The 25,538-nt window shown below is 42.9% G+C and overlaps 1 protein-coding gene across 4 annotated transcripts in view; it reads right to left on the reverse strand.

The window, feature by feature from the left end:
• The window catches only part of UTRN (utrophin), a 486,786-nt gene extending 462,312 nt beyond the window's left edge, over positions 1-24,474 (reverse strand). For 3 of the 4 annotated variants that reach the window (XM_046669467.1, XM_046669473.1, XM_046669465.1), the window contains exons 1-2: positions 24,329-24,474; positions 17,918-18,088 (exon numbers count right to left, since the gene is read on the reverse strand). In XM_046669467.1, coding sequence (XP_046525423.1) covers positions 17,918-17,996 — 79 coding nt within the window. In that variant the 5' untranslated portion in view covers positions 17,997-18,088; positions 24,329-24,474. Of the gene's footprint in view, positions 1-17,917; positions 18,089-23,646; positions 23,785-24,328 lie in introns of those variants that run through there. The other variant, XM_046669466.1, reaches the window with a different exon arrangement.
• Positions 24,475-25,538: the final 1,064 nt, after the last annotated feature.

Genomic DNA, 25,538 nt, shown 5'->3' on the forward strand with positions numbered 1-25,538 from the left:
GAGTATCAGACTGCCAATTTAATTTCCACCAGAAAAGACAGAAACCCTAAGAGAGACGCAACCCTAATAAGACCTAACTTCACGGTGGATCAGAGGCCTCCCTTGAGAATATTATGAAAACTATGGACAACTTTTCCCGGAAAACATACAGAGGGAAATGTGTAAAAACGTTTGTACATATGGCAAGCGTTTCTTGATAAGCCCATCTCTCCCCTCCCCAAGCCAACCAGGTTAGCCAGAATAATATCTGCAAGTTGACTTCCGATGACCCTGGGAGAGAAACACAGTCAGCTCCCAAGGGGTCAAGAACCGAAATCTGCTAAAAATATGAAAAATCAAATTCCACTTCTTACTTCTTCATCTTCCACTGCTCTCATCTAACATCTCTTAAATTCCCCTGCCTCCAGATGTTCATTCGAGGGTCAGTCAAAAATCTCAGAAAATACAAAGAGAAAGAAAACCATTCTGATGAAATCTTGAAAATTTTTAATGTATTTCAAAGAGCTCTGTGAATCACTGAGGAAAGTAGTCAAGACTCCAGATGTCAATTTTCCAGGATGTGATCCCAGCTCAGGCCACTCTCCTGGGACATATATTTAATATATATCCACTTACCCACCTCACTGCCCCCAAAACCTTAACAGAAAGGCTTCACCTGCCAGATGTCAAAGCCAGAAAGCAGACTTCTCCTCCACTGTGGCCCACCAAGTCTGTCTCCAACCTGAAGCCGCCCAACTCTCCCCTCTCCTCCATCCCAAACGCCACTCCTTAGTCCGGGCCAACAATAACGCTTACCCTTCCACCGTGACAGTCACACAGCGGTCCTCCAGGCCTCCAGCCTTGCCCCATCCATTGCCCAACCCATGCCACCTAGTCTCTGGAAGAGCAAATCTGATCAGATCAGCCCCCTGCTTAAAACCTCACAGAGGCAGCAAGGCCTTCCAAAACCAGGAGTGGGAGAGAGGAGGGCATCTCCAGCTGCCAGAGAAAAACAAACAGTAAATGTGTGTGTGTGTGTGTGTGTGTGTGTGTGTGTGTGTGTTGAAGGAGTAGTTTGGGAAGCACCTAAAAATTGGAAGGTTAGTTTTTTTTAAATGCTGAGATTTGAAAAACATGAAATATTTCAAACACGCAAGTAAACAACAGTAAAATGGCACAATGTACATCGTCGGAGGGGATGCTGTGGCGCTCTAGCCACACACACATTCATCACCCCAGCAGCTGAACGTGTTGGCAGCTGAGGCCCATAGCTGCGCATCGCTCCAGGAACAGCTGACGGCCGAAGGTGGTTGGCTTGCCCCAACTTTCACCTCACCTCCATCCCAGGGTCAGCCTAAGGCCAGGATACAGGTCAAGACATGGGTCCCAAGACTCGACACCACTGTCTCACTAGGCAATCTCTGAAGGACCATCCCAGCTCCAGCGCTCCCTATGGAATCAGACGGTGCCCTTGTTGCAACTGAATCCTAGTCCAGCTTTTCCCCCTGCCCGGTCCTTCTTCCCTCATGTCTTTTAGGAATTGTTCTCAAGTGCACAGAAATCTCTGACTCAAATTCTACTTCCAAGGAACTGGAACTAAGGCAGTCATCACCCAGCTATACAAATTAGCGTCACTGCATATTTGTTTCAGACATTATTTTTATTTTCATTGAGGAATTACAGAAATAATTGAAGACACCCCTCTCCCATTATCTCTAGAGAAATCCACTATCTTTAATTCAGTGTTTATAATTTCCATGAACATTTCTGTATTTTAGTTTGTATTTATGGCTACATAAATATTACATAGTAATTTTTGTCAGTATTTGCACTTTATACGTGGTACCATTCAATACATTCTGCAGCTTGATTTTTGTTTATCTATGCTGCTATAATTAGCTCTTTAAAATATGATCTAAAGGAAATACGTCAAAATATTAATAGGTGATAAATTTCAAATGAGGGCACACATATCTGGTTATCATTTCCTGTACATTTATTTATATTGACTACTTGATAATTTTTTAAATAATATTAAACGTAAATTTTTAAATTAAAAAGAAAAAACAAAATATCCTTTCAGAGGTACCCTTAGGATAGGAGCCAAACTCCTCACCGTGGTCTACAACACTCCTAATTAAGAGGCCTCAGTTTAACTCTCTTTCCATCCAGTGGATTTCTTTCCTTGTCACAGCCCACTGAGTCATTCAGCAGTTCTCACCTCCACACCTCTGATATGCCACTGATTCCCTCGATCTTAACAACCCTCCCCACCTCCCACCCTTTCTCTAACTTGTATTCATTCTTCAGATCTCAGCTTAGATAGCCATTCTTCCAAGATGCCTTTCCTGAAGCCTCTGGACATCAGCCACCCGTCCCAGGAGCTCACACAGCATCCTGTGCTGTTTTACTTTTAAAACTGGGCAACTACCCGTTTAATCTGTTTGCTTGAAAACCAGTGCAACTGCCCTCTCTTGGTGAAAGACAATCGACACCCGGAACCATGTCTTAGTCACCCTGTGCCAATCCCAATGCCTGACACACAGTAGGAGCAAAGTAACAAAATACTGTTGAAAATGCTTTTACAGATAGATAGATAGATAGATAGACAGATAGATAGATAGATAGATAGTGGGTGGGTAGGTACATAGGTAGATAGGAAGATACATGGATGGATGGATAGATGGACAGATAGATAGTAGGTAGGTAGCAAACAGGTAGATAGAAACATAGATGGATGGATGAATGCATGGATGGATGGGTGGGTGGATGGGTGGGTGAGTAGGTAGACAGGTAGATAGATACATGGATGGATGGATGGACGGATGGATTGATGGACGGACGGACGGACGGATGGACAGATAGATACAGATACAGACAGACAAATAAGTCCTTCCCTAACCATCACTACAACATAAGATAGAACTGAATCTTACAGAAAGCTAGATTCACAGCCAAGAAAGCCAATAAAACTGATCAAATCCAAAACTTAGGCACCAGCAATGCAGAGTCTTCAAATAAGGTCTTTTGTTTTTTCTTAAATGTCAAGGGAACCACCATTCTGAAATATCGACTTAACGTGCTAGAATGTAAAGTTAGGCTACTGAATACAAGATTTGAAGGATGGAACTTAAAAGAAAAACAATATGACAATAACAGCCTCTTCTTTCTCCTAGTCCCCAAACCTCCACGACAGAGCATCACATTAGGAGAAACATCTGTTAACCCGAATAATTCTGATTTCTGAGCCTCCCAGCTTTATTGACTGAACTCCAAGACCTTTCCGCCACTTAATTATTCCCTAAATGAAAGATATTTCTCAACATCTGCTCTTAATTTATTTCTAATTTGCATGTACTCTATCCTATCTGTTGAAGCTGAAATTAGTTAATACAAGATGGCATTATCTTCAGTGTCACATGAAACATTCTCTTCTTCAATTAAAGTTTTTCTGAAATAGTTTTCCAAGCTCTTTTCACACACAGATTTTCTTTTAGCTGTCCAGGACTATTATCTTCACTGTAGGATGAGATTAATTGTACCTTTCTTTGCTAGCTTTTCAAAGAAATTTTATATTGTACCGAAAAAGCATAAATAAACTTTCTCTTTTTTTCTCATTTTAATGAATCTACTTTTTGCTGAAGGATGACCTTTCTTTCAGAATATACATACAGAAGAAAATACAAATACTACTGAAACTGAATTCAATTGAAAGTTACCTAAATAAACTGATCAAAAGAAAAACAGCAGCAGTCAACCTAACTAAGAGATAAACCTACCTGTAAAATGTTAAGAAATTAATCAAGTTAAGAAAATCAGTTCTGGAGGAAGAGCTAATAACTGAAAGTACTGAGAACTTGAATACAACATGATTGGAAAAAATATACATCTGATTGAAAAATAGAAAAGAAATCCCATAAAGGTGAAGTTTCCACTGCGGCTTTGTACGTGTTGTGACTAACTGCTAACCATCCTTCAGATCCTTTCCCCCGCTCCACCTCCACCTGCGCCACTCTGGTGCAAGCCCCCAGAATCTCTAACTTCAATTATGTTCACGACTCTTATCCTCTCCCTGCCTCCCTCCAGCTCTGCTCCCTTCTAAACTTATCTTTCATACTGCCAACCAAGTTATCTTTCTGAAAAACAGTGCTGAGCCAGTCATTAACCCACTTAATATCCTGTAGTGGCTCCCTATAGGGAAAAGATCGAACCCCTTAATCCGCTTCAAAAGAGCTTTCAAAAGCTGGCCCCAACCTCTCCCATCACCCCCAACACGCCAGCCACACTCAACTACCAGCTACAGACTCCAATGCATTGTCCTTTTCCATCAACCTGAAACTCCCTTCTCTTATTGTCCCTGTGGCTATCTCCTATACATCCTTCAAGGCACAGCTCAAACTCTCTCCTCTTGGGGCCCTCTCCTACCAGCCCTGCCCTCATTCCCACCAAGACAAGAGCTTGTCCATCCTCCTTCCATGTTCCCACGGCCTTGTTTACACCGCACCAGTTTTGCGAGGATGTCTATTTATGCCTCTCTTCCCAACCATCCTGAGAGCACCTGAAGAGCAGACACACATCTTGCTCACCTCTGAGCCATCATCTAGCAACAGTGACTGAAGGACAACCACTTGCTGAGTGAATAAGGTATGTATCTAAGCGAGTCTGATTTTTTAAACCATGAAAGTGCATGGTAAGCTTTTATTGAGTACTTACTGTGTGACTAGGCTACAGGCTGGCATCAGAAAGTCAAATTAGGAAAACATGTCTCTGTACACAAGCAAGAAGAGCCAAAAACAGAAATGAACAGTGAACAAGAGGGAGAGACTGATTCTGGCTCGGTGATCAGAGGAGAATGCTTTGTGGCATTAATGCTGATCTTTGAAGGATGGAGGTTTCAAACCTGGAAGGGGTGGGGGAGAACAGCCAAGCACAGACAACAAAGCAAGCCATGTCACAAAGGCAAGAAGAGGACCACGGGCAGTCCTCACGTGGCGCCATTTGCCTCCTTCACAGGGTATAGGGTGGGGGTGGGGGAGGACAGCACTGCTAGAAAAGATAAGATGGCCTCAGATTTCCCTAAATGTTTCTCTCAGACATACTTGCAAATGGGTTCCCCTCTCTAAGCAATCTGCCTGGACGCTGGGTCCCCAGAATAAGACCTGTCCAACACTAAATGCTCCATAAGGCCAGCCTGAGACAGAGAGCAAGCACACGTGTTCCTTCACCAAATACTGACACTCTTTTAACTAATAGGTTACAGCTCTTGAAAAAGCACGTCAGTTAAAATAAGTTAAGTTGCTCTGATTTTTTTCTATACACACAGTATTAAAATGGAATTTAATATATGATTAAGGGTCTGATATGTGTTATAGAACTGGCCACTGATACCCAATATAAAAACACAAACATAAATATCTTTGCATTCTGCAGTATGCCTTTTTCTAAACACCTATGAAGGAACTGCGTAGGGTAACAGTAAACTAGAGCACACATGGAGTTTTATTTAAGAGCCCCCCAGAAGGTGGTGTTTGGATAAGGCTAGGGGCCTTCAACACCAAATAAGACTCGGATTCGTTCTCCCAGCTCCAAGTGATACTTGCATTTTAAATTCTAAAAGATAATAAACTGCAAATTATATATCTGATAAGGTAGAAATCTGATAAGGTTCCCAACCTTGGGAGTTCCCCGGATGAAATTCTAAACCGGCCCCCATACACGGAGGGGAAGGAGAGCCTGAAGAAAGAAGTGGACCACCCCAGATTGGGAGGTGGCAGGTTTAATAAGCAAGGGAACTCACCCAGGAGGCTGGTCTTGGGCAACCACAAGACAAGTAGATCTCACTCAGCGGCCAGAATCTTAAGATTCCATACAGAGGCCTTAATGGGGTTGAGTCACATAGACAGTCCATATGGTCTCAACCACACATTACTCTCTCCAGGCTGCATCCTTGAAGTGGCTTCTAGTGTGGGAACAGTGGGCGGAATGTACATTCCAAGGCCAGGGGAGGGATGAGGAGCCTCTGATTATCTGTGTCCAGTTCTTGGGTCAACCTGTGGTCATGTCCTCTCAATGACCTCCTCCAACAGGATAATATCCAGAATAGAAAAAGAACTAATACAACTCAATAGCAAATAAAACAAACATCTGATTTAAAAATGGGCAAAGGATTTGAATAGACTTTTTTCCAAAGGAGATGAAAATTGTGGCCAGATTGCCATTAATGATGATTCTTAATAGTCATGTAGATAAGTAGACTATTATAAGACTCCCACTAGGTTCCTTATAGATAACATCTCTGATGCTTGGGTCACCACGGTAATGGATGCTTAAGTTGTTTTTCAGGAACTGAGAGTCAACTCTTAGCTCAGTTCAGGCTGGTTGAGACCATCGACCCATCAACTGGGCCTGTGCGAATGTCCAATAAGTGACCTTTGACATCAGGGGGGCTGAAAACTCCACCCTCAGATGAGGCTAACGCCACCCTTTTATGAACACGCATCCTAGGAAGAGCCATGAAGCTTGACTACACTTGTGCAGGTCATCAATTACCTCACTTCTCCTTACCTCCAATCATCCATCCCTACACTTCAGACCCTTTATCCTATAAATATAATTAATCCCCATTTTTGGAGAGGTGAGTTTAAGACTTGTTCTCTGATCTCTTTCTTGGCTGCCTTGTGAATAAACCCTTTCTCTGCTGCAAAACTCATCGTCCCAGTGATTGACATACTGTGCGGGGGCCAAACCAACCTGGTTCAGTAAGAAAGACATACAGATGGCCAACAGGTACATGAAAAGCTGCTCAACATCACTAATCACTGGAGAAATGCAAGTCAAAACCACAATGAGACATCAACTCACGCCTGTCAGAATGGCTGTTATCAAAAAGTCAAGAACAAGTGTTGGTGAGGATGTGGAGAAAAGGGAACCCCTGTGCACTGTTGATGGGGAGGTAAATTGGTGCAACTACTATGAAAAACAGTATGGAGGTTCTTCAAAAAATCAAAAATAGAATTCCCACATGATTCCATTTCTGAATATTCATCTGAAGAAAATGAAACACTAACTCAAAAAGATATATGCACGTCCATGTTCACTGCGGCCTTATTTACAATAGGCAAGACATGGAAGCAACCCAAGTGTCCATCAATGGATGAATGGAAAAAGAAGATGTGGTAGATATACACAATGGGATATTATTCAGCCACAAAAAAAGAAGGAAATCTTGCCATTTGTGACAATGTGGATGGACCTTGAGGGCAGTATCCTAAATAAACTAAGTCAGACAAAGGAAGACAAATATCATATGATTCACTTATACGTGGAATCTAAAAAAACTGAACTCACAGATAGAGAGAACAGATTGGTGGTTACCAGAGGCCAGCTGAGGGGCGGGGTGGTGGAGAAAAATGGGTGAAGGTGGTCAAAAGGTACAAACTTCCCGTTATAAAGGAAGTAAGTCATGGGGCTGTAATGCACAGCAGGATGACTATAGCTAATAACACTGTATTGCATATTTGAAAGTTGCCAAGAGGGTAGATCTTAAAAGTTCTCATCACGCGAATAAAAACATTTTTAATTATGGTGACAGATGTTAGCTAGACCTACTGTGCAATATACACAACTATCGAATCGCTATGTTGCACATCTGAAACTAATACAATGTTATATGTTGATTATATCTCAATTTTAAAAAGACAATATGATTTTAAAACTGGCTATATAACAATTCACTTTGAAGAACACATCGCCTACAACTTAGAACCAAATTTTGTTTTTAAGTCTATTTCTTTTGGGGTAAATTTTACTGGTCTTATTTTGTGGTCTGTTTGTTTCAAACAAATCTGAAAAAGGCTCCCTCCTAAGTAGTTCATTAAAACTGACTCATACTTCCACATGGCCAACTCCTGCACAAAAGTCTCTGTTCAAATAGAAATTATCCCACTCAGGCCTGACCAGGCGCACTCCCTTTTAAAGCCTCCATCTTAAAACTGCCTCAGGAGCAGGTCCCATTAAATTCTGAGACACGATCTCAAATTCCACACAATGACATATAAAAGTGATTACGCATCTCAACCCACACTGAAGGTTATCTAATCAATGAAGAAACAAAGATCCCTTCGTGCACCCTCAAAGAGGTGAAACATTCGGGCTCAAAGACACTACTGCAAATAAGTCAAGGACTATAAGAAATCTTTTCTAGAGTTTGGTTTGGTTTGGTCAAATGAATATAAGGACATCCCAGGATCTCTGGGTGTATTTATAGATCCTTCCAGAACTTGCTATGGTGGTCCATAAGCCACTTAAATCCTAATTCATCTTCAACATAAAAATCATTATTTATCTTTTAAAATTCACCCATTTTCAAAGAATGGTAGGCAAATTATTTTATATCAAAAGAAAATGTAGTTACATTAAATATAAGTACTAGATGCCACCTAACTAAAATTACAAAAACAGGGAGACAAATACATACATAACAATTTTCTCTAACCTTAAAGAAGATAAGGGAACTAACATAATGTTTTTGTTTATGTTTTATGCTTTATATCATATCTTAGAAATAATCCCAAAGGGGCTGGCCCTGTGACCAAATGGTTAAGTTTGCACACTCCGCTTTGGCAGCCCAGGGTTTCACCAGTTCAAATCCTGGGCGCGGACCTAGCACCGCTCATCAGGCCATGCTGAGGCGGTATCCAGCGTACCACAACTAGAAGGACCCACAACTAAAAGATAGACAACTATGTACTGGGGGGCTTTGGGTAGAAGAAGAAAAAATAAAATCTTTTTTTAAAAAAAGGGAAATTTTCCTGTAAAAATACAGAAAGAATTAGTGGTTTTTAATTGCAAATTATTCCATCATATGAATAAACTGCAACAACTAAAAAGAAAAAAAATGAAAACTAGCATAGAGGATGGCTATAAGAGTTTTTTTCCCCACCATGAGTCAAAAACAAATCTGTCTTGGAAATAATTTCTTAGAAAATATACACGGTAATTTTTATTTATTTATTTATTTATTTATTTTGTGTGTGTGTGTGTGTGTGTGTGTGTGTGAGGAACATTCGCCCTGAGCTAACATCTGTTGCCAATCTTCCTCTATTTTGTATGTGGGTCACCATCTCAGCATGGCTGACGAGTGGTGTAAGTCCGTGCCTGGGATCCAAACCACAAACCCAAGCCGCCAAAACGGACTGCACCCAGCCTAACCACTATGCCATGGGGCCAGCCCCCACAGTAATCTTTTATGATGAATTAATCAGAGGGCTCCCTGAAGGAATTTAGGATTTGACTTCAGGCTCATTGCAGGAAAAGGTTAAATACACAGAGGAGAAGACGAAGGCGCTCAATGAAGAAATATTTCGGTGCTGAATATTCTGATATGATCTTCTGGTTTAACGGGTCACAACGAGAAACACACCTACAAGTTTCCTCAGTCTCTTGACCCACTTTCCACAGTGTACCTCTGCTTAGCACAACCCAAACCCTTCAAAGTATAAAGCAAAAGAAAAAATGCCCAATACCAAGAAATTCATTACTTTTTAAAATTGTTTAAAGGGAAGCGTTTGTAAGTAGAAGTAATCTTCCACATTTGACTACAGCTTTCCTTGCTCCTCTGAAAGCACAGATGACTTTTGCTTTAGTTCCCAGAGTCTTAAACCCACCTCCTTTGTCCATAAATCAATGGCACTAAACAGAATAAGCCGCGGAGCTTGCAAAAACTCCAGATTCCGGGACTGGCCCCACGGGACTGAACGGGAATCCCAAAGGGTCGTTCTGACACGCAGCCTGAGTTAGGAACTCCATCCGGGACGAGCCCAGAATCCGATTTTCAAAATAAAAGTATGTGTAAACATCTACATAATTACTGAATTAATGCGAAGTAACATGATTTACACCTGGCCTGTGAGGAGCAAGAGAGCCAGTCAATTTGTATCAACCTCAAAATGCTTCATAGTCTTCATATAAATATCATAGACCAAAATCTTAATTAGAAAATGGAACAGAAGAAATGTGCAAATATTAAAACTATGGAATTAGAAATGAAGATCCAAACAGATAATACTTTCTCAGCTACAGCACATGTATTTCTTTTAAAGTGGTACCACTTAGAGACATAAAATCATATTTTCTTATTGGGTTTCTCTGCTACATCAGAAATGTCATTATGTGCTTTTTCTGCTCCCTGGAAAAAAAGTTTGGTACATAATTAAGTGCTAAAACTATTGAACTGGACAGAAATCATAACTAGCTGGCCGGCCACCCACCCACCCAAAAAAAGTTCATTTGAAAATATTCACCTATGAAATGATATTCTCGTGCTTTACACTTGGAGCTCAACGGCTGTGATAGACAGAACTGTTTTTTTTTTTTTTTCCAAGAAACTGAGCTCTCGGGCCGGCCCAGTGTCACAGCGGTTAAGTTCACACTTTCCGCTTCTCGACAGCTGGGGTTCGACAGTTCGGATCCCCGGTGCGGACATGGCACCACTTGGCAAAAGCCATACTGTGGTAGGCGTCCCACATACAAAGTGGAGGAAGGTGGGCATGGATGTTAGCTCAGGGCCAGTCTTCCTCAGCAAAAAGAGGAGGATTGGCAGTAGTTAGCTCAGGGCTAATCGTCCTCAAAAAAAAAAAGAAACTGAGTTCTCAAAACCAATGTGAGGTTGTACCACTTCAAACCTTAATCTTAGCTGCCAAATGAGCACATACCAACTATTCCCCTTCTTAACAAGGCCAGCAGTACAAGCTGCTGATGGAGAAGCCCCACAGGATAGAAAGGAGCCTCAGGTACTTGGTTGTTCAAAGGCAACCGTACAACAGTTATGGTTACATGGAGGGTGGAAATGACCTGCCTCCTGCAACTGACATGTAAATCCAGGGACAGAGGAAGCGAAAGAGACAGAGCTGGGTCTGGCTTAGATTGTCAGTCCACAAGCCATCACTGCGAGAGTCAAGAGATATTAAAAACTCACACTGAGGGGCTTTGCCCCGTGGCCGAGTGGTTAAGTTCGCGCGCTCCGCTGCAGGCGGCCCAGTGTTTCGTTGGTTCGAATCCTGGGCGCGGACACGGCACTGCTCATCAGACCACACTGAGGCAGCGTCCCACATGCCACAACTAGAAGGACCCACAACGAAGAATATATAACTATGTACGAATATATAACTATGTACCGGGGGGCTTTGGGGAGACAAAGGAAAAAAATAAAATCTTTAAAAAAAAAAAAAAGCATTAAAAAACTCACACTGACTCACATTTCAAATACTGAAGGGAGTGTATTTACTTTTAAGCAGTTAAGGCATACAAAAAAATAAAAATGATAATATACTAAATACCTCTCCCTCCACACGCAGCTTACGGAGAAAACAAAAATCTAGCCCATATATACGAAACCACCGGAGTATCCTTTCACAATTAAACTTTAACTAATATTCACAACTGTTTCAATGATCTTGCATGTTCGCTCATTCCCAGAAAATCATCATATCAGCATCTAGTTCAAACTTCTGGGCTCAAATAGGGTTCAATAAAATTGAGTTTTCCATTCTATCTATATAATTAATGTACTTCCATTGCTTAGAATGTTCTCAGCAATTCACATGGTCCGACAGTGAATGGACCACCTACAGAGCTTTCACAAGCACAGGAACAGCTCATGAGAATCCCATTAAGACAGAAAACTTTCCTATGACCACAGTACTTCAGCCTAATGAGGTATAACACGGAGAATATTTCTACGCGCATTACGAATAGCTGCTCTGCCCCATCAGAGCTGAATTTCCATCAGGGTTACTGTCCCTCACCACAAATCCCCAGGGCTCGTGGAAAAAACCAAACCTGCTCAAAGACCTCCCTTCAAAGCACGGGTATTCCAGCCACTTAAAGTTTCAGGGGAAGAGGAAAAAAAAGAACTATTTTTCAGTCCCTCAATCTCTTTAGAAAAACCCCCACACAGATGTGTCTTTAAATGAAGGAGAAAGAAGTACAATGACTCTCTAAATACAACTTAACTACTGTCCCTCCTAAAGAAAGGCCTCTGAAAGATACAAATCAGGTAGCTTTCCTCATCATTTCCATAAAACCAAATCTGGTTAAGCAAGTTTACTTTACAGCAAACATAGCATCTTTTCAGGAGGCTTTGCTATAAATGTAACCAGGTATAATATTCCATACTAAATAATTCATTTCATTTGTATTTTACTGGCCCCTCTCTTCTTCCCTCTCCCTCCCTCCACCTCGACCAAGTCTTTCAACCCCACAGATACCCATCTGGGCATCAGACCAGGGTTCCACCTGTGCCAAATCGCAGGGCATCTGAAATCCACTACCTTTTGTCACCAGCCAGTGAAAAGCCTTGAGCAGCAGTCGGAGGAAAAGAGAAAAGGGAATTCACGTCAGAAGCAGATTATCAGTTTCTCTACCCTCCACCCAGAGGTACCTGTCCTCTGGTATTTTCCTCTTTGCTAACTCTTAAGAGAGAAGCACACAGAGAGCCAGGGAGGGCCAGCACGGGTCTGGGAGCAGCACGTTGTGTCTCCTACAATCAGCGCCCCCTCGGCAGGACTATGATGCGAACGGGGGCCTCAGAGAATCTCTACCTCACAGCCCAGGGGCCCAACCCCAGTAACCGTAAAGGAAGAGGCAGGAGGATGTACAAATCCAATTGATACTACACAAAATTTATGAGCAGTAGATTTAGGTGCAAAATGAAGAAAACTCCTCCAGCAGCAACAGAACAAACTACTACATGAATTAGAAGATTTACGCCATGTAGGGGTCAAACACAGGGTTTCCAGAGTCAGATCACCTGAGTTCTCATCCCAGCTACTGCACTTTCCGGCTCTTGTAGCCCTTTTCATTGAATAAACATTCATCGCTCACCTACTAGGAGGTAAGTACTATGAGGGCCTGCTGCCAGAGATGTGCTGGTCCCTGCTCCTGTGGAATTGAATCCTAGTGGGAAGGACATTAGCAAACACACAACACAAGAAAAATGCCAGATGGTGGTAAGAACATGTGGGCAACTTAGGTACAGTCACGCAACCCATAACGACGATTCAGTCTAAGCCAGACTGCATATAGGACGGTGGTCCCATAAGGTTAGGACTATATAGCCCAGGTGTGTAGTAGGCTATCCCATCTGGGTTTGTGTAAGTGGATTCTATGATGTTCACACAACAACGAAATTGCCTGACACACACTGTATCCCCGTTAAGCAACATATGGCTGTACAGTGATGCAGGCAAGAGTGACTGAAGTCAGCAGGGAAGACCTCTCAGAGATGACATTTAAGCCTAGATCTAAATGACAAGGAGCCTGTCAGGCAAAGTCAGAGGGAAGACGGACATGCAAAGGCCCTGAGGTAGGCACAACTGGGCCTTTGGGGAACTAGAGGGAAGGCCAGTGTGGGAAATTACTTCTGTGTGGCTCACGTTTGTCATCTGTAAAACAGTGGTGAGGACTAACCTCTTACTCTGTATCTGCACACAGTCTGTGTTCAATAAATGTAAATTGCTAGAATTCTCATCATCATCATCACCAGCGAGATCCCATCCACTGAGGTATGCAAGCAGACGCTGGGGAACCCCCTCACAGGCACAGCCGGGTTATACGGCCTGTAAGGTTCCTTCAACAATCGATCCTAGGACTAGACAAGAAGAGAAAACGTGAAGAAAGAAATGATAAAGTTGTTACACTCAGGCTTCCTGCCCAAGGTCTTCTAAAGAACGCACTGAATCAGACAACAATGTGGAGCTTATGCAATTCATTCAGCAAATGGCCCTTTCCATCCGAGCGTCTATGATTCGAATCTCCCAACTGTCCCCTCCTGTAGCTAGCTAACACAGTGCCTTTAGCCCTGAGGTCTACCCTCTTTAGGAGGCTCTGGGCTAACACTTAGCGCAACAGCGCTGAGAAAAACAGAAAAGGACGACCTGTTCTGTGTTACTAGCTTTAAAGTGTGTCAGCTGTTGACAGCATGAGATAGCAGAGAGGCTGTTCTTCGATTTTATATGCATCTCGAACCATTTTATGATGTCGTGTTTCAAATGTTCCAAGCAGAAGTTTCTGCATCACAGACTCCACTGGCAAGATATTCATGTTTTTAAAAAACTCTTATTCTTGGCCTACTCTCTCAAAATATTTACTAACTTGTTAAGCTTTCTGAAGCCCACTAATTCAGGCTGTCAAAGACGCAGTCACTCATTGACGAACTTGACTTGTGTGTCTGTGAGTTAGGGAAGGAAAGGTCTGCTTGTACCCAACCCCAGGCCCTTAATCATTAAAGGTCATGTTCTTTCAAGTTCTTTTCTAAAATTCATTCAAATCCAAGGCAAATGTACTACAACCATAAAAAAATGCTTGGCTTTTATAATTATGAAACTATTTCATTGTCTACCCTGATAATGTCATAAATCTGTTGAAACCATGGAAATGACTTTAAAATTTTTTTTAAACCTCACACACAGCAAAAAGCAAACTCAGAATGAATGAGGGTAATGTAAACAATCCCAATAACTTAATGTAAAATGCACAAGTATTTTTATTACGCCACACTTTTAGATGGCCCAAACTCAAGGATTTGGAGAAGAAGAAGAGAAGAATCTTCATAAACCAAGAGATTAAATTTAGCAATACACTCCCAACATTAGTTCTTTCCCACCTCAATCTCTGCCCCCTCCCCTGTACCCAATCCCAAAAAGGAAGGAACCCAGAGGAGCAGATTAGAAGCAAAATTCTCCCACAGGAAAACATTCCTTTAAATCAATGAAAGTAACAACTTCAGCATAGAACACATGCAAGGAGGATCTTTAAAAATATGCATTATATGCAAGTGACTCCTTTGACTTAATCTGAACTAAAAATCCCATTTCAATACATAAATTTTGGTGCATGATGAGACATTACCACTGTACACTAATATCTACCTTAAAAGAATCAAAGTGTGCCTTCCAGAAAGCAAGACTGGGACTAAGAGGCCCATTCAAATCCAAATTTATCTACTGGCTTTTGCAACATAATCCAGTCAAAAGAATGTGATTTATATCTCAGCTATGCAACAGCTAACTTTTCAATGTGTTTTGAAGTAGGCGCCACCAAAAAGAAAAAAGTAATCATCATAGGCTTGGCATGAAAACACTCTAAGCAACTGGAGAGTCTTTAAAAATATGAGAACAAATACAGGCTCATGGAAGAACTTTAGAAAATAGATGCAAGTAAAAGGAGAAAAGTAATAATCCCCAAATGGCAAGATGACCACTATTAACATTTTAGAGTCACCCTATGAAATTCTTTTGAGAAAATATTTTTCACGTAAATGGCTTCAAATTGAACATCTTTTTTTACCTAACAATATACCAGAACGTATTTCTATGCTCAAACATATATACATCCATAATGTTTTTATAAATGCATAATCTACTTTATGGACATACCCTAATTTAATGAACTCCACTGAGATGCTATATGATCTGTTCAGATGTCCTACAGTAAAAGAACAGAGGAGGTTTAAACCACTATTTCTGAAAATAATTTGCCCGTGACATCCTTTTTTGAATTACACATTAGAACTTGTGCTCCTTTCAAATACTTCAGAAAATTATGACTTAATCGATCCTCAATACTGGATTTTTATGGTGTTTCCAATTTCTATTAGAAAAATGCTCTGATCAATTTCTTGCTTGTACATTTCTGTGTGTACCCTAGGGGAAAAAACTTTAAAAATAGAGTTTCTGGGCCAACTGGCACGCATGTTAAAAACACACAAAAATACGTAAATAAATACATGATAATTTCTGCCCATCTGTCCCTCAATAGTGTGTGAGAATTGTCAGTGTTTTTAAATGATAATTTTTAATTTAAAGAATAGTTTGGAAGTTATCAGTCCTTATCCTATATACCCAGTATTTTTAAACATATAATTACTGTGTTATGGACATGACTAAAGTACATAGTTATAAATATCAAAGGTCTTACTGTAAGGGAGGTTGACGCAGAACATGACTTAAGATCAGCGGCCCGGGGTTCACCAGTTTGGATCCCGGGTACGGACATGGCACCACTTGACAAGCCAGGTTATGGCAGGCGTCCCACATAGAAAGTAGAGGAAGATGGGCACGGGTGTTAGCTCAGGGCCAGCCTTCCTCAGCAAAAAGAGGAGGATTGGCAGCAGTTAGCTCAGGGCTAATCTTCCTCAAAACAAAAAGGATACACCTCCTCACAATTTGTAGCACACAACCATGGCTACGTTAAAGTCTCTCACTTTCATTTTCCGCTTTGTTACATTTACATATTTCTGGATATACACTCTGTACTCTTAAGAAGATATTAATAATCCCTTATATCTACATAGTACTTTATCCTACTAAAACATTTAAAGAAAAAAGAATTTTAGAGGAATAAAACATCCTCAGAGGGTACTTTCAAACAGGATATTAAGCTGTACCTCTAAAACAGCCTTCAAGGTACTCAATAGAGTTGGTCCTCCATATCCACAGGCTCCGCATTCGCGGATTCAACCAATCACCCATGGAAAGGTCTACGACGCTCGTCTGCACTGAACACGGACGCACTTTTATTTTTCTTGTCATTATTCCCTAAACAATACCGTGTAACAACTATCTGCATATCATTTACATTGTATTAGGTACTATAAGTAATCTAGAGATGATTTAACGTATACGGGAGGGTGTTCACAGGTCATATGCAAATACTGCACCATTGTATATAAGGGACTTGAGCATCTGTAGATTTTGGTATCAGTGGGGGTCCGGAAACAATCCCCCGCAGAGACCGAGGGACAACCAGAGTAGCTACGTATTTAGAGCCAAGATTGTATTAATTAAAATCTTTACCAATCGACCAACATCAGTATCACAGCGGGAAATGTGTGTATTAAATGTATATCTCTCTCAATTTAGAGCTTACTTTCAGTGCATATTTTTGCAATCTCAAATAATAAGAAATCAACTCCTACCATAACATAAAGATGGTTCACACAGCAAAAACAGCCTTTAGTTTCCTTTTTTGTTTTCAAAGGGACACTGGATGTAATTTTATACCTCAAAGTAACTCTCAAAGGTACTTAAGTATAGTGTTCACACTCAGGGTGGAGTTCTGTGTAATTTTGAAAGCTCAGAAAGGCCCTGCTTTCTCGAAAGCATCTCCCCTTAGAGCCTGCCTCAGAAGTGAATTTGAAGCTTTTCAAAAGTAAAGAAATTTTTAGCCGATAGGTCTGGAGGAGAGCCAGTGCATCTGCATTTTTTAAAAACTTCCCAGTTGATTTACTTCTGCAGCCAGAATCAAAAAGCACTTAGTTATATAAAAAGATTGGGGGCAGGAGAAGCATCCTTAGGTCCCCAATTTAAATGGTCACATGAAAACCATTCATCTGTCTCGGTCTAGTTGATTAGATTCCCCAGGTGAAAACTCTACCTTGAGAAGATGCAAAAGAAGTTTCAAGAAGGGAAGCAAAGACAGGACACTTTTCGGCCTAGCACTGACCACCAAAAGGGACAGGGTGAAGATACAGTGATGCAAGCAAAACTGAAGGAGAGCCACCTGCCAGAAACCACGGTACTTCCTACTTCAGGCATCTAATTCCTTCAACTTCATAAAATAGGCCAAAAAGAAGAAAATGCTCAGCTGTATTTTTGTTTATAAAGGTGCAGTCTTAAAATGCACAGCATTCAACTACAGGTCGCAGTTTCACCAAGCAATGCCAGTCAACAAACGAAGAGACCCAATCGGGTTGAGAAATTAAGATAGGCTACTCAGAGACATTATATTACTTTTACAACATAACAGTCATTTATCAGAATTATGTTTTTCAAAAGAAGTTTGTTTCACAAGAGCAGTGCAAAACAAGCCAAAAAACCGATGTCCTTCTAAGTAGTTTATGCATAAAAATCTGTCATTTTCTTAAGCTTCCATTACCTACCAGATCTGGACTTAATGATGTCACTGAACTCGTTCTGCCCGTCGTCAGGCCTGGCCTCCTGTTCTCCATACTTGGCCATCTTTGCTGAGTTTCAATATAATCCAAAGACTTTACCAAGTCTTCTTTTTAAGACTTGCAGTTTTCTACAATGGTCCAGCTTGACATCAACACCTAGAGAGACGAGGGAAAGTACTGACTTAAAAAAATACATATATTATTTAATAGATAGTTATATATAGTACCATTCGTTCAGCAAATATTTATTCAATGCCTACTGTGTGTAAGGCACTGATCTGGGCAATGGGGATATGACTATCAAAAAGAGACACAGCCTCTGCCATTATGAAGTTTATAGACTCTAAGCAGTTAATTTCATAATGAATTATTTCATGATAATGCAGATATTCGACAAACGTACAAAGGAGAAGTACAGAGTAATGTCGTCAAACAGCAGAGGAATCTGACCACCCCGGGCAATCAGAGAAGGCTTTCTTGAGAAGTGACATTTGAGCCAAGCCTTCAGGGACTAGAAGAATTTAATTAGCCAAAAAGAAAGGCAGGAAGAGAAAAGGTAAGAGCGTCCCATGTGAAGTGGCAGAAAGATCATGGAGCATTCAGGAAGCTGAGCAAAGGCCAGTGTTTTGGAGAGAAGACAGCCAAGGAGAGAGATCTGTTGAACTAGCTGAGGTAGGTGGACAGGACCAGGGACAGGGCCTTGGAGACCACGTCAAGGCTTTCACTCTTTCTCTGAAGAGTAGTGGGGACCCAGGAGATGGTTTTAAACCAGGAAGTAACAGGATCAGATTTGCCTTCTTCAAAAATCATTCTGGCTTGTGGGTGGACGAGAGTGATGTGCGGGGAGCCGTGAAGACTGTGGCAGAATTTAACAAACGTTCCCTGAAGAACCTAGGCCATGGGGATATAGGTGTTGAATGAAAATTTCTTTCAACTCCTCTGTATGCTTGAAAATTTTTCATGATAAAATGTCAGGGAAAAATTTCTAAGCTTAACCAAGTGATCAAACCACATGACCAATAATGGGGTGTCACGTGATGTAATGGAAAACACACTACATCATCCAAGAACCAGCTCTTGGTTTCATTGATGTTTTTCTCTTGTTTGTTTAGTCTCTATTTCATTTATTTCGGCTCTGATTTTTATTTCTTTCTTTCTGCTGATTTTGGGCTTTGTTTGTTCTTTTTCCAGTTCCTTTAGGTGCACTGTTAGACTGTTTACTTGAGATTTTTCTTGTTTGTTGAGGCTTGTATTGTATAGGCCTATATTGTAGGCCTGTAGTGCTAGAAACTTCCCTCTGAGAACCACTTTTGCTGTATCGCATACATTTTGGCAGGTTATATTTTCATTTTCATTTGTCTCCAGGCATTTTTTGATTTCTCTTTTGAGTTGTTCAGTAGCATTTTATTTAATCTCCACATATTTGTGGCTTTTCTGATTTTCTTCCTGTAGTTGATTTCTAGTTTCATACTCTTGTAGTCAGAAAAGATGTTTGGTATTATTTCAATCTTAAATTTATTGAGACTTGTTTTGTGGCCTAACATGTGATCAACCCTGGAGAATGTTCCATGTGCATTTGAAAAGAATGTATATTCTGTGGATTTGGGATGGAATGTTCTGTATGTCCACTACAGACATCTGGTCTAATGTGTCATTTAAGGCCAATGTTTCCTTATTGATCTTCTGTTTGGATGACCTATCCATTGGTGTAAGTGGAGTGTTAAAGTCCCCTACTATTATTCTGTGGCTACTGTCTATTTCTCCTTTTATGTCTGTTAATAATTGCTTTATATACTTAGGTGCTCCTATATTGGGTGCATAGATATTTACAAACGTTATATCCTCTTGTTGGATTGATCCCTTTATCATTATGTAGTGCCCTTCTTTGTTATATCATCCATATAGTATCCTTGCCTAAATGTTTAATGTGAAGCTCATCATGAGCAGACAAATATAGACTCCAGATAGTCTTCAAAATAAATTACCTGGACTCTTCAAAATTGTCAATGTCATAAAAAGCAAAAACACCTGAGAGAGGGGGAACTTTGTGGATTAAAGGAGAGTAAATAGACATGACAACCAAGTGTAAGCCTTGACTGAATTAAGGATTTTTTAAAATAAACACCTTGGAGATACTTTGAAAAATCTGAATTTGGGGTGTATGTCAGACAATATTATTGTATTGATATTAAAGTTCTCTGATATTGGAAATGGTTTCATCATTATGTAAGGAATGTCTTTGTAGGAGACACATGATGAAACATTTAGCAATGAGGTGTGATAATATCTTCAATTTAAGTTCAAACAGCACAACATATATGGATCTATGTATGCGTGTATGTATATGTCTATACACATATACACACCCAAACAGAGAACAGAGAGAGAGAGGGAAAGCAAGCAGTGGAAAATAATATTTGGAGAATCTAGTTAAGGAGCATATTTACTGTTCTGTTCTTTCCAGTATACTATCACAGGCAGGAAATGATTATGGCCTAAACAAGGGTAGATGGAAAGAAGTGGGTGGATATGTAGGATATCTAGACATTAAATAAAGAAGGTCAACAGGACTTTGGAACTGAGTGGATATGAGTGGTTCAGGATGCTATGTAAACTGACTGCTCAATTTTGGCTTGGACAATTGAGTAGGGGGAGCTGGGGAACACTGGAGGGTAAGTTATTGGAGGAATGAATAATGAATGTGGTTTTGACTTGCTGAGTTTTAGGTGCCTGAGATAAACAGCCAGAGATAACAAGAGGTCTCATCTCAGGAACTAATGTTCCTAGGGTTAGGCATAAATCTGGATAGTTATGTGTTCTATCCATTTGCACAGATTTTATTCTGGAAGGTACATCATACAAATGCTGCTGAGTACAGATATCACTCCAACAAAATAATCTTAGTCTTCAGCAATTAATCAGAGAAGCATCTTTAGGATTTACAGAATTGAGGATTCTACCTTACAGTACTACCTTTTCTTTAAGAATGTCAACAATGAGAGTCCTGCACTGCTGCCTAATGCTTCCTGAAACACTCTGCCTCACCAGCCCAGACGGAATCAGAATTCCAGCTTCAGCTAGGCAACTTGGCTCTACCCTAACGGCCCCTTAAAAGTGCCCCAAAAGCCAACTGAATAAATTAATCATTTAATTGGGAATATAACAGCTAACACATCCAAGTATTAATGTACAAATAAAGATCATTAATTCAAATATTACAAAAGATATCAGAACCAGAGTTTATTGCCAGCTAGGACTGAACAACTCGACTCTTTAATTCAAGGACACACCATATAGTATTATTATTTTATAATCTATTTCACCTTACATACAAATGTAATATTTAGTATTTTATATATTATTTTATGATATATAACATTCAAGGAAACAACATATATCAATTTACAATAAAATAAATATAGGCAATATATAATAACTTATTTTCCTTACTATTCAGGAAAAGAGCGTGTTCTACTAATAAAGAGGTCAAAATTACCTTAGAAAAAAGTTTTAAGTGTTAAAGAGTTTGAGGCAGATGAAAACTAAGATAGATTACTAAAGCTTTAGGACAATCTCCTCTCCACTAGGAACGAATTGGATCATCAGTCCGACAGATTTTATGGGTGTATAAAAAATTTTTTTCATTTTTTACATTGGTCTACCACTGTTAATACTTTATGGATTATTATGTGATTAAGTTCATTTGGGGGGTACATGCCTGCAAAAGATTTGCTGAATTCTTAATTTATTTTATATTCAAGAACCGAAAACTTTGTTCGGAAGAATGCATGTAAAATTTTATTATGGAAAATCAGGTTTGCCCAATAAAAATTCTCTTTCCTGGAAAGCAACTAACAATGCCCTTTGAGAAACGTTTCTCTTGCTCTCCTTCATAACTGATCTTAGCCAAGGGTCTTCACATCCATGTTTCCCAAAGACTTTCCCACTCCATAAAAGAGGAAAGTAAACCATCTACACAGGACTTTATTCTATTCGTATGTTAATATTTCTTCATTACAATAGATTATTTACTGCTCTCAAGATAGTTTCTCAAATTTTCTCTTCTTGATAATCAAAATCCCCTATACCCTACAAAGATACAGCAGCAGGGGGGTCAGAGGACAAGGAAAGAATAGGAAGGAGAGAGAATCACAGAAGACCCTTTAAACAGCGATAGCCGTTGACTGTCACTTGTTGCCATAAATGGGTCAGGGGACTCCAGGTTGAGTAACCTACAGCAAAAGATACCTCCTTCTAAATCCCTAAATGCTATAGCGATTTATAATTTGTTGTCAGGAAACAGAATCAAAGTTTCATCACCAACACTGTGCCAAGTGTGACCCTCCACTCTGACATCTATGAACCGGAGGGAAGGGCATCTTCCACACAAAGCTAGGGGAGAAACTGAGGATAAATGAATGGGATATTGCTTTACAAGCTTTAAGCCGTATGCAACCAGAATTTATCGTTACCGCGGCTCGAGGTTTCTGCTCCATCGTAATGACGTTCTGCAAAGTGTAGCCAGCTCTTTCTCCCTGAAACCAACACACTCAACTCTGTACCAGCAACTCCTCCTTCAGAACATTTCTGACTGTCCTATGGACCAAAAACCATGAACCTGGGGTGAAAGGATGGAGGTTGGCCTTAAAGGCAAAGCTAACGTTTTAATTTTAAAATCATTTGGTAATTACACAATGTAAGAATACAAGTATGCTCAGTAATATGCAATTATGATGGAAATGCGGTGTTGGTCCTCGGGCAAAAACTATTCATGCATTTACATAGGGAATCAAAACCCCGGAATGCTAGAAATAGTGGAAAAGAAGCCCAAGGCGGCAAGAGTTTGCCGCTCTGCCTGAGACAGTAAAAGAAACCGCCCAGCGCCAAGAACTGCCATTCGCTCCAGGAAGCGCTCCAAGGAAAGGTTAATGGTACAGTGATTAATATTGTTTACAGGGGCAATAAATTGTAAGTAAACACCCAAAGGAGAGTTAAAGAGCTGTCTCATCGGTCCCATAAACGCGGGTAAAGGGGGCGGGGAATGACACCGCGTAAACCTTGGCCCTGGCCGCCTGGCACTCTGGAAGCTGAGACATCCACGAGCTTCGCATTCCTCCAGCTCTCGCCAGACCCGCAGCGCTCTGGGCAGGCTGTGTCCCCCGCGCCCACGAGCCACCAGCCGGGAGGGGCCGACCCGACTTCCTGGGGCCCGTGCAAGTTACAAAGGAATGGATGCGGCCGTTGCCGCCGGTGCCAGAGGCCGGGAGCTCCGGCCCGACCCGGGGATCGGGGCTCCCCCGAGCTCGGTGCGCTGCGGCCACGGAACCGGTGCACTGCCCCTCCCATGCGCGCTTTGGGGAACTGACCCGGGAGACCTTGGTGACCCAGGCGACCTGGAGGCTAGGAAAGAGGAAACTCTCCCAGGACATCCCAGAGAGCAGGGCCGTTAGACCCAGGTTAGACCTGGGGTTCTCAGTTCAATGTAAAACTAAGAGCGGACCCCCTAGCTCTTGGACGTCGGGTACGTTTTCTCCTCCCCTTGGAACAAGCCGGGGACGAGTCCCTTTCGTAATCTGGGGATGGGGGGAAAAAAATCTCTTTGAACACATGCTTTCGAAAAGTTGCACAGCCGAAAATTAGTGCTTCGCTGGTGTTTTAGGTGGCCTTGGGCAACCAGAGCCTTGGACGCGGAGCCGAACAGGGGCGTAAATTACCTTATCAGTGGCAGCAAGAGATGCCAAGAGTCCGGAAAACCAGAAGAGGCGACTGCCCGAAACGACGCACGGACTGGGGGCCCCCGGTCCCCTCTGCGGAGCCCCACCCTCGGGAGCAGCAACGGCCTGGAGGTCAAGCACATTTCCTGCCAGGCGGACGGCTGGGAGCCGCTCCCCTGCCCGCCGCCCACACTGCCACCCTCTCCTCGCGGACACCTCCAGGCCCCGCCTTCCTGGGGCTGGGGTGTGTGTGACAGGCCCTCCTGGAAGGCCACGTCCTCTCTCGGAGATCACTGGCCCAGCGCCCCTCACCGCGCGAGGAACGGAAGCGCGACCCCCTCACCCCGGAGGGGAGGAGGATAGGGGGAGCCAGGCGGCAGCACAGAACCAGCTGGAAGAGTCTAGGTCCTTTGCTACTATATGGATTCCGAGGACCTCCACGCCCGAGCTCTCTCCACGCTTCTAGCATTCTCTCTCCCGCCGGGGCGAGCTGAACTGAGGTTCCGAGGAAAGTGCACGCAAAAGTTGGTGACATCTTAGCCTCCGCCGCGAGAAGGAGCTCGGCACGCAGATCCTGGGCGCAGAAGCAGCAGAAAAGTCCAGCCTCCCGGCAGCCCACGCCCCACTTCCTCGGGGCCGCGGTCAGTCCCCAGCCCGAGGCTTCAATAATGCATGGGCTTACCTGCTCCGGTGACCGGCCGCCGCCGCCGCGGCCCGAGCAGCCCAGGGGCACCCCTGGCTCACTTCGGGTCTTAGTAATCCCGGGGGTGTGCGCGCGCGGGCGTGCTGTGATGCGACGTTTTTTAAAAATGAAATGTGGAGAACCAGACAAGGTCCAAAAGGAAAAAAAAAAAAATTCTGACACCGATTGAAAACGCCCCTGACTTGTGCAATCTTCCTGCCCAGTAGTTCCGACAAAAACAAAACAGTCCAAGCGCAAACCTGGAACCGGCGCGTGGGCACCAAGCTTGCCAAACACGACTGAGTTTCGCGTCCGCAGAAGTGACCCAAAAGAAGGGGGGCGCCGCTCCCCGTGATTCCCCAATCGGCTTCGGGCGCTGGAGGCTCCTCCTCGCCCCTCGGCGGGAGAAAGCCCGCGGCAGGCGGCGGCTGCCCGCTCCCCTCCTCCGAGGAAAGGCGACTCCACAACTTTGTGTGCGAGTGGCTCGCTCCTCCGGCTCCTCCTCCTCCTCCTCCTCCCGCCCCGGGCCTGCCCCTTTGTTGGAGCGCGGCGCCGGAGGCTGAGCAGGGAGGGTGGGGCGCAGGACCGCTCGGTCGCGCGCTGCCGTCCCGCTGGCACCGACGGGGGTCCCGGCACCCCGGGGTCCGCTACCGAGGAGGAGGCGGCCGAGCAGGGTCCGGCCGCCAGCGCCCCGGGTCCCCCGCGGCTCTCCCGCCCCGCGGCCGGCGGCCCAGCAACTTTGTTTCGGGAGATGAGCCTTTCTCGGCTCCCGGTTCGGCCCCGGCCCGGCCCAGGCGGCCACTGCGGGCTGGGCTCCGGGAACGTGGCGCCCCGAGTCACCTGACCGCGCGCCCCGTCAATCAGCGCCCGCCCTGCGCGCCCTCCCCGCCCGCAGCAGCGGGCCCGGCGCTGGGCTGGTCTGGGGCTGCGCGCCCGGACCGCACGGTGCGCGCGGGGAGCCGGGAGCTGGAACGCACGCCGCGCGCAAACGCAATCCCCTCTATTCAGATTATCCGAAAACGGGAGTCACGCCCTCCCGCCGGGCAAACCCGAGAGTCGGGTGATCTTTTCTCCTTTAGAGAGAAATCTCCATTTGGCCCTCCGCTCAGTGCATCTCAGTTTCCTGGTTTTTTGGTCCTAGTTCCAGGGGTATATTAATTTTATATAGTTTTCTGTGTCCTTTATAATAGTAAGACAAACTTGACATTTC

Source organism: Equus quagga, chromosome 8 (assembly GCF_021613505.1).
Source record: "Equus quagga isolate Etosha38 chromosome 8, UCLA_HA_Equagga_1.0, whole genome shotgun sequence".
Lineage (NCBI taxonomy): Eukaryota > Metazoa > Chordata > Mammalia > Perissodactyla > Equidae > Equus > Equus quagga.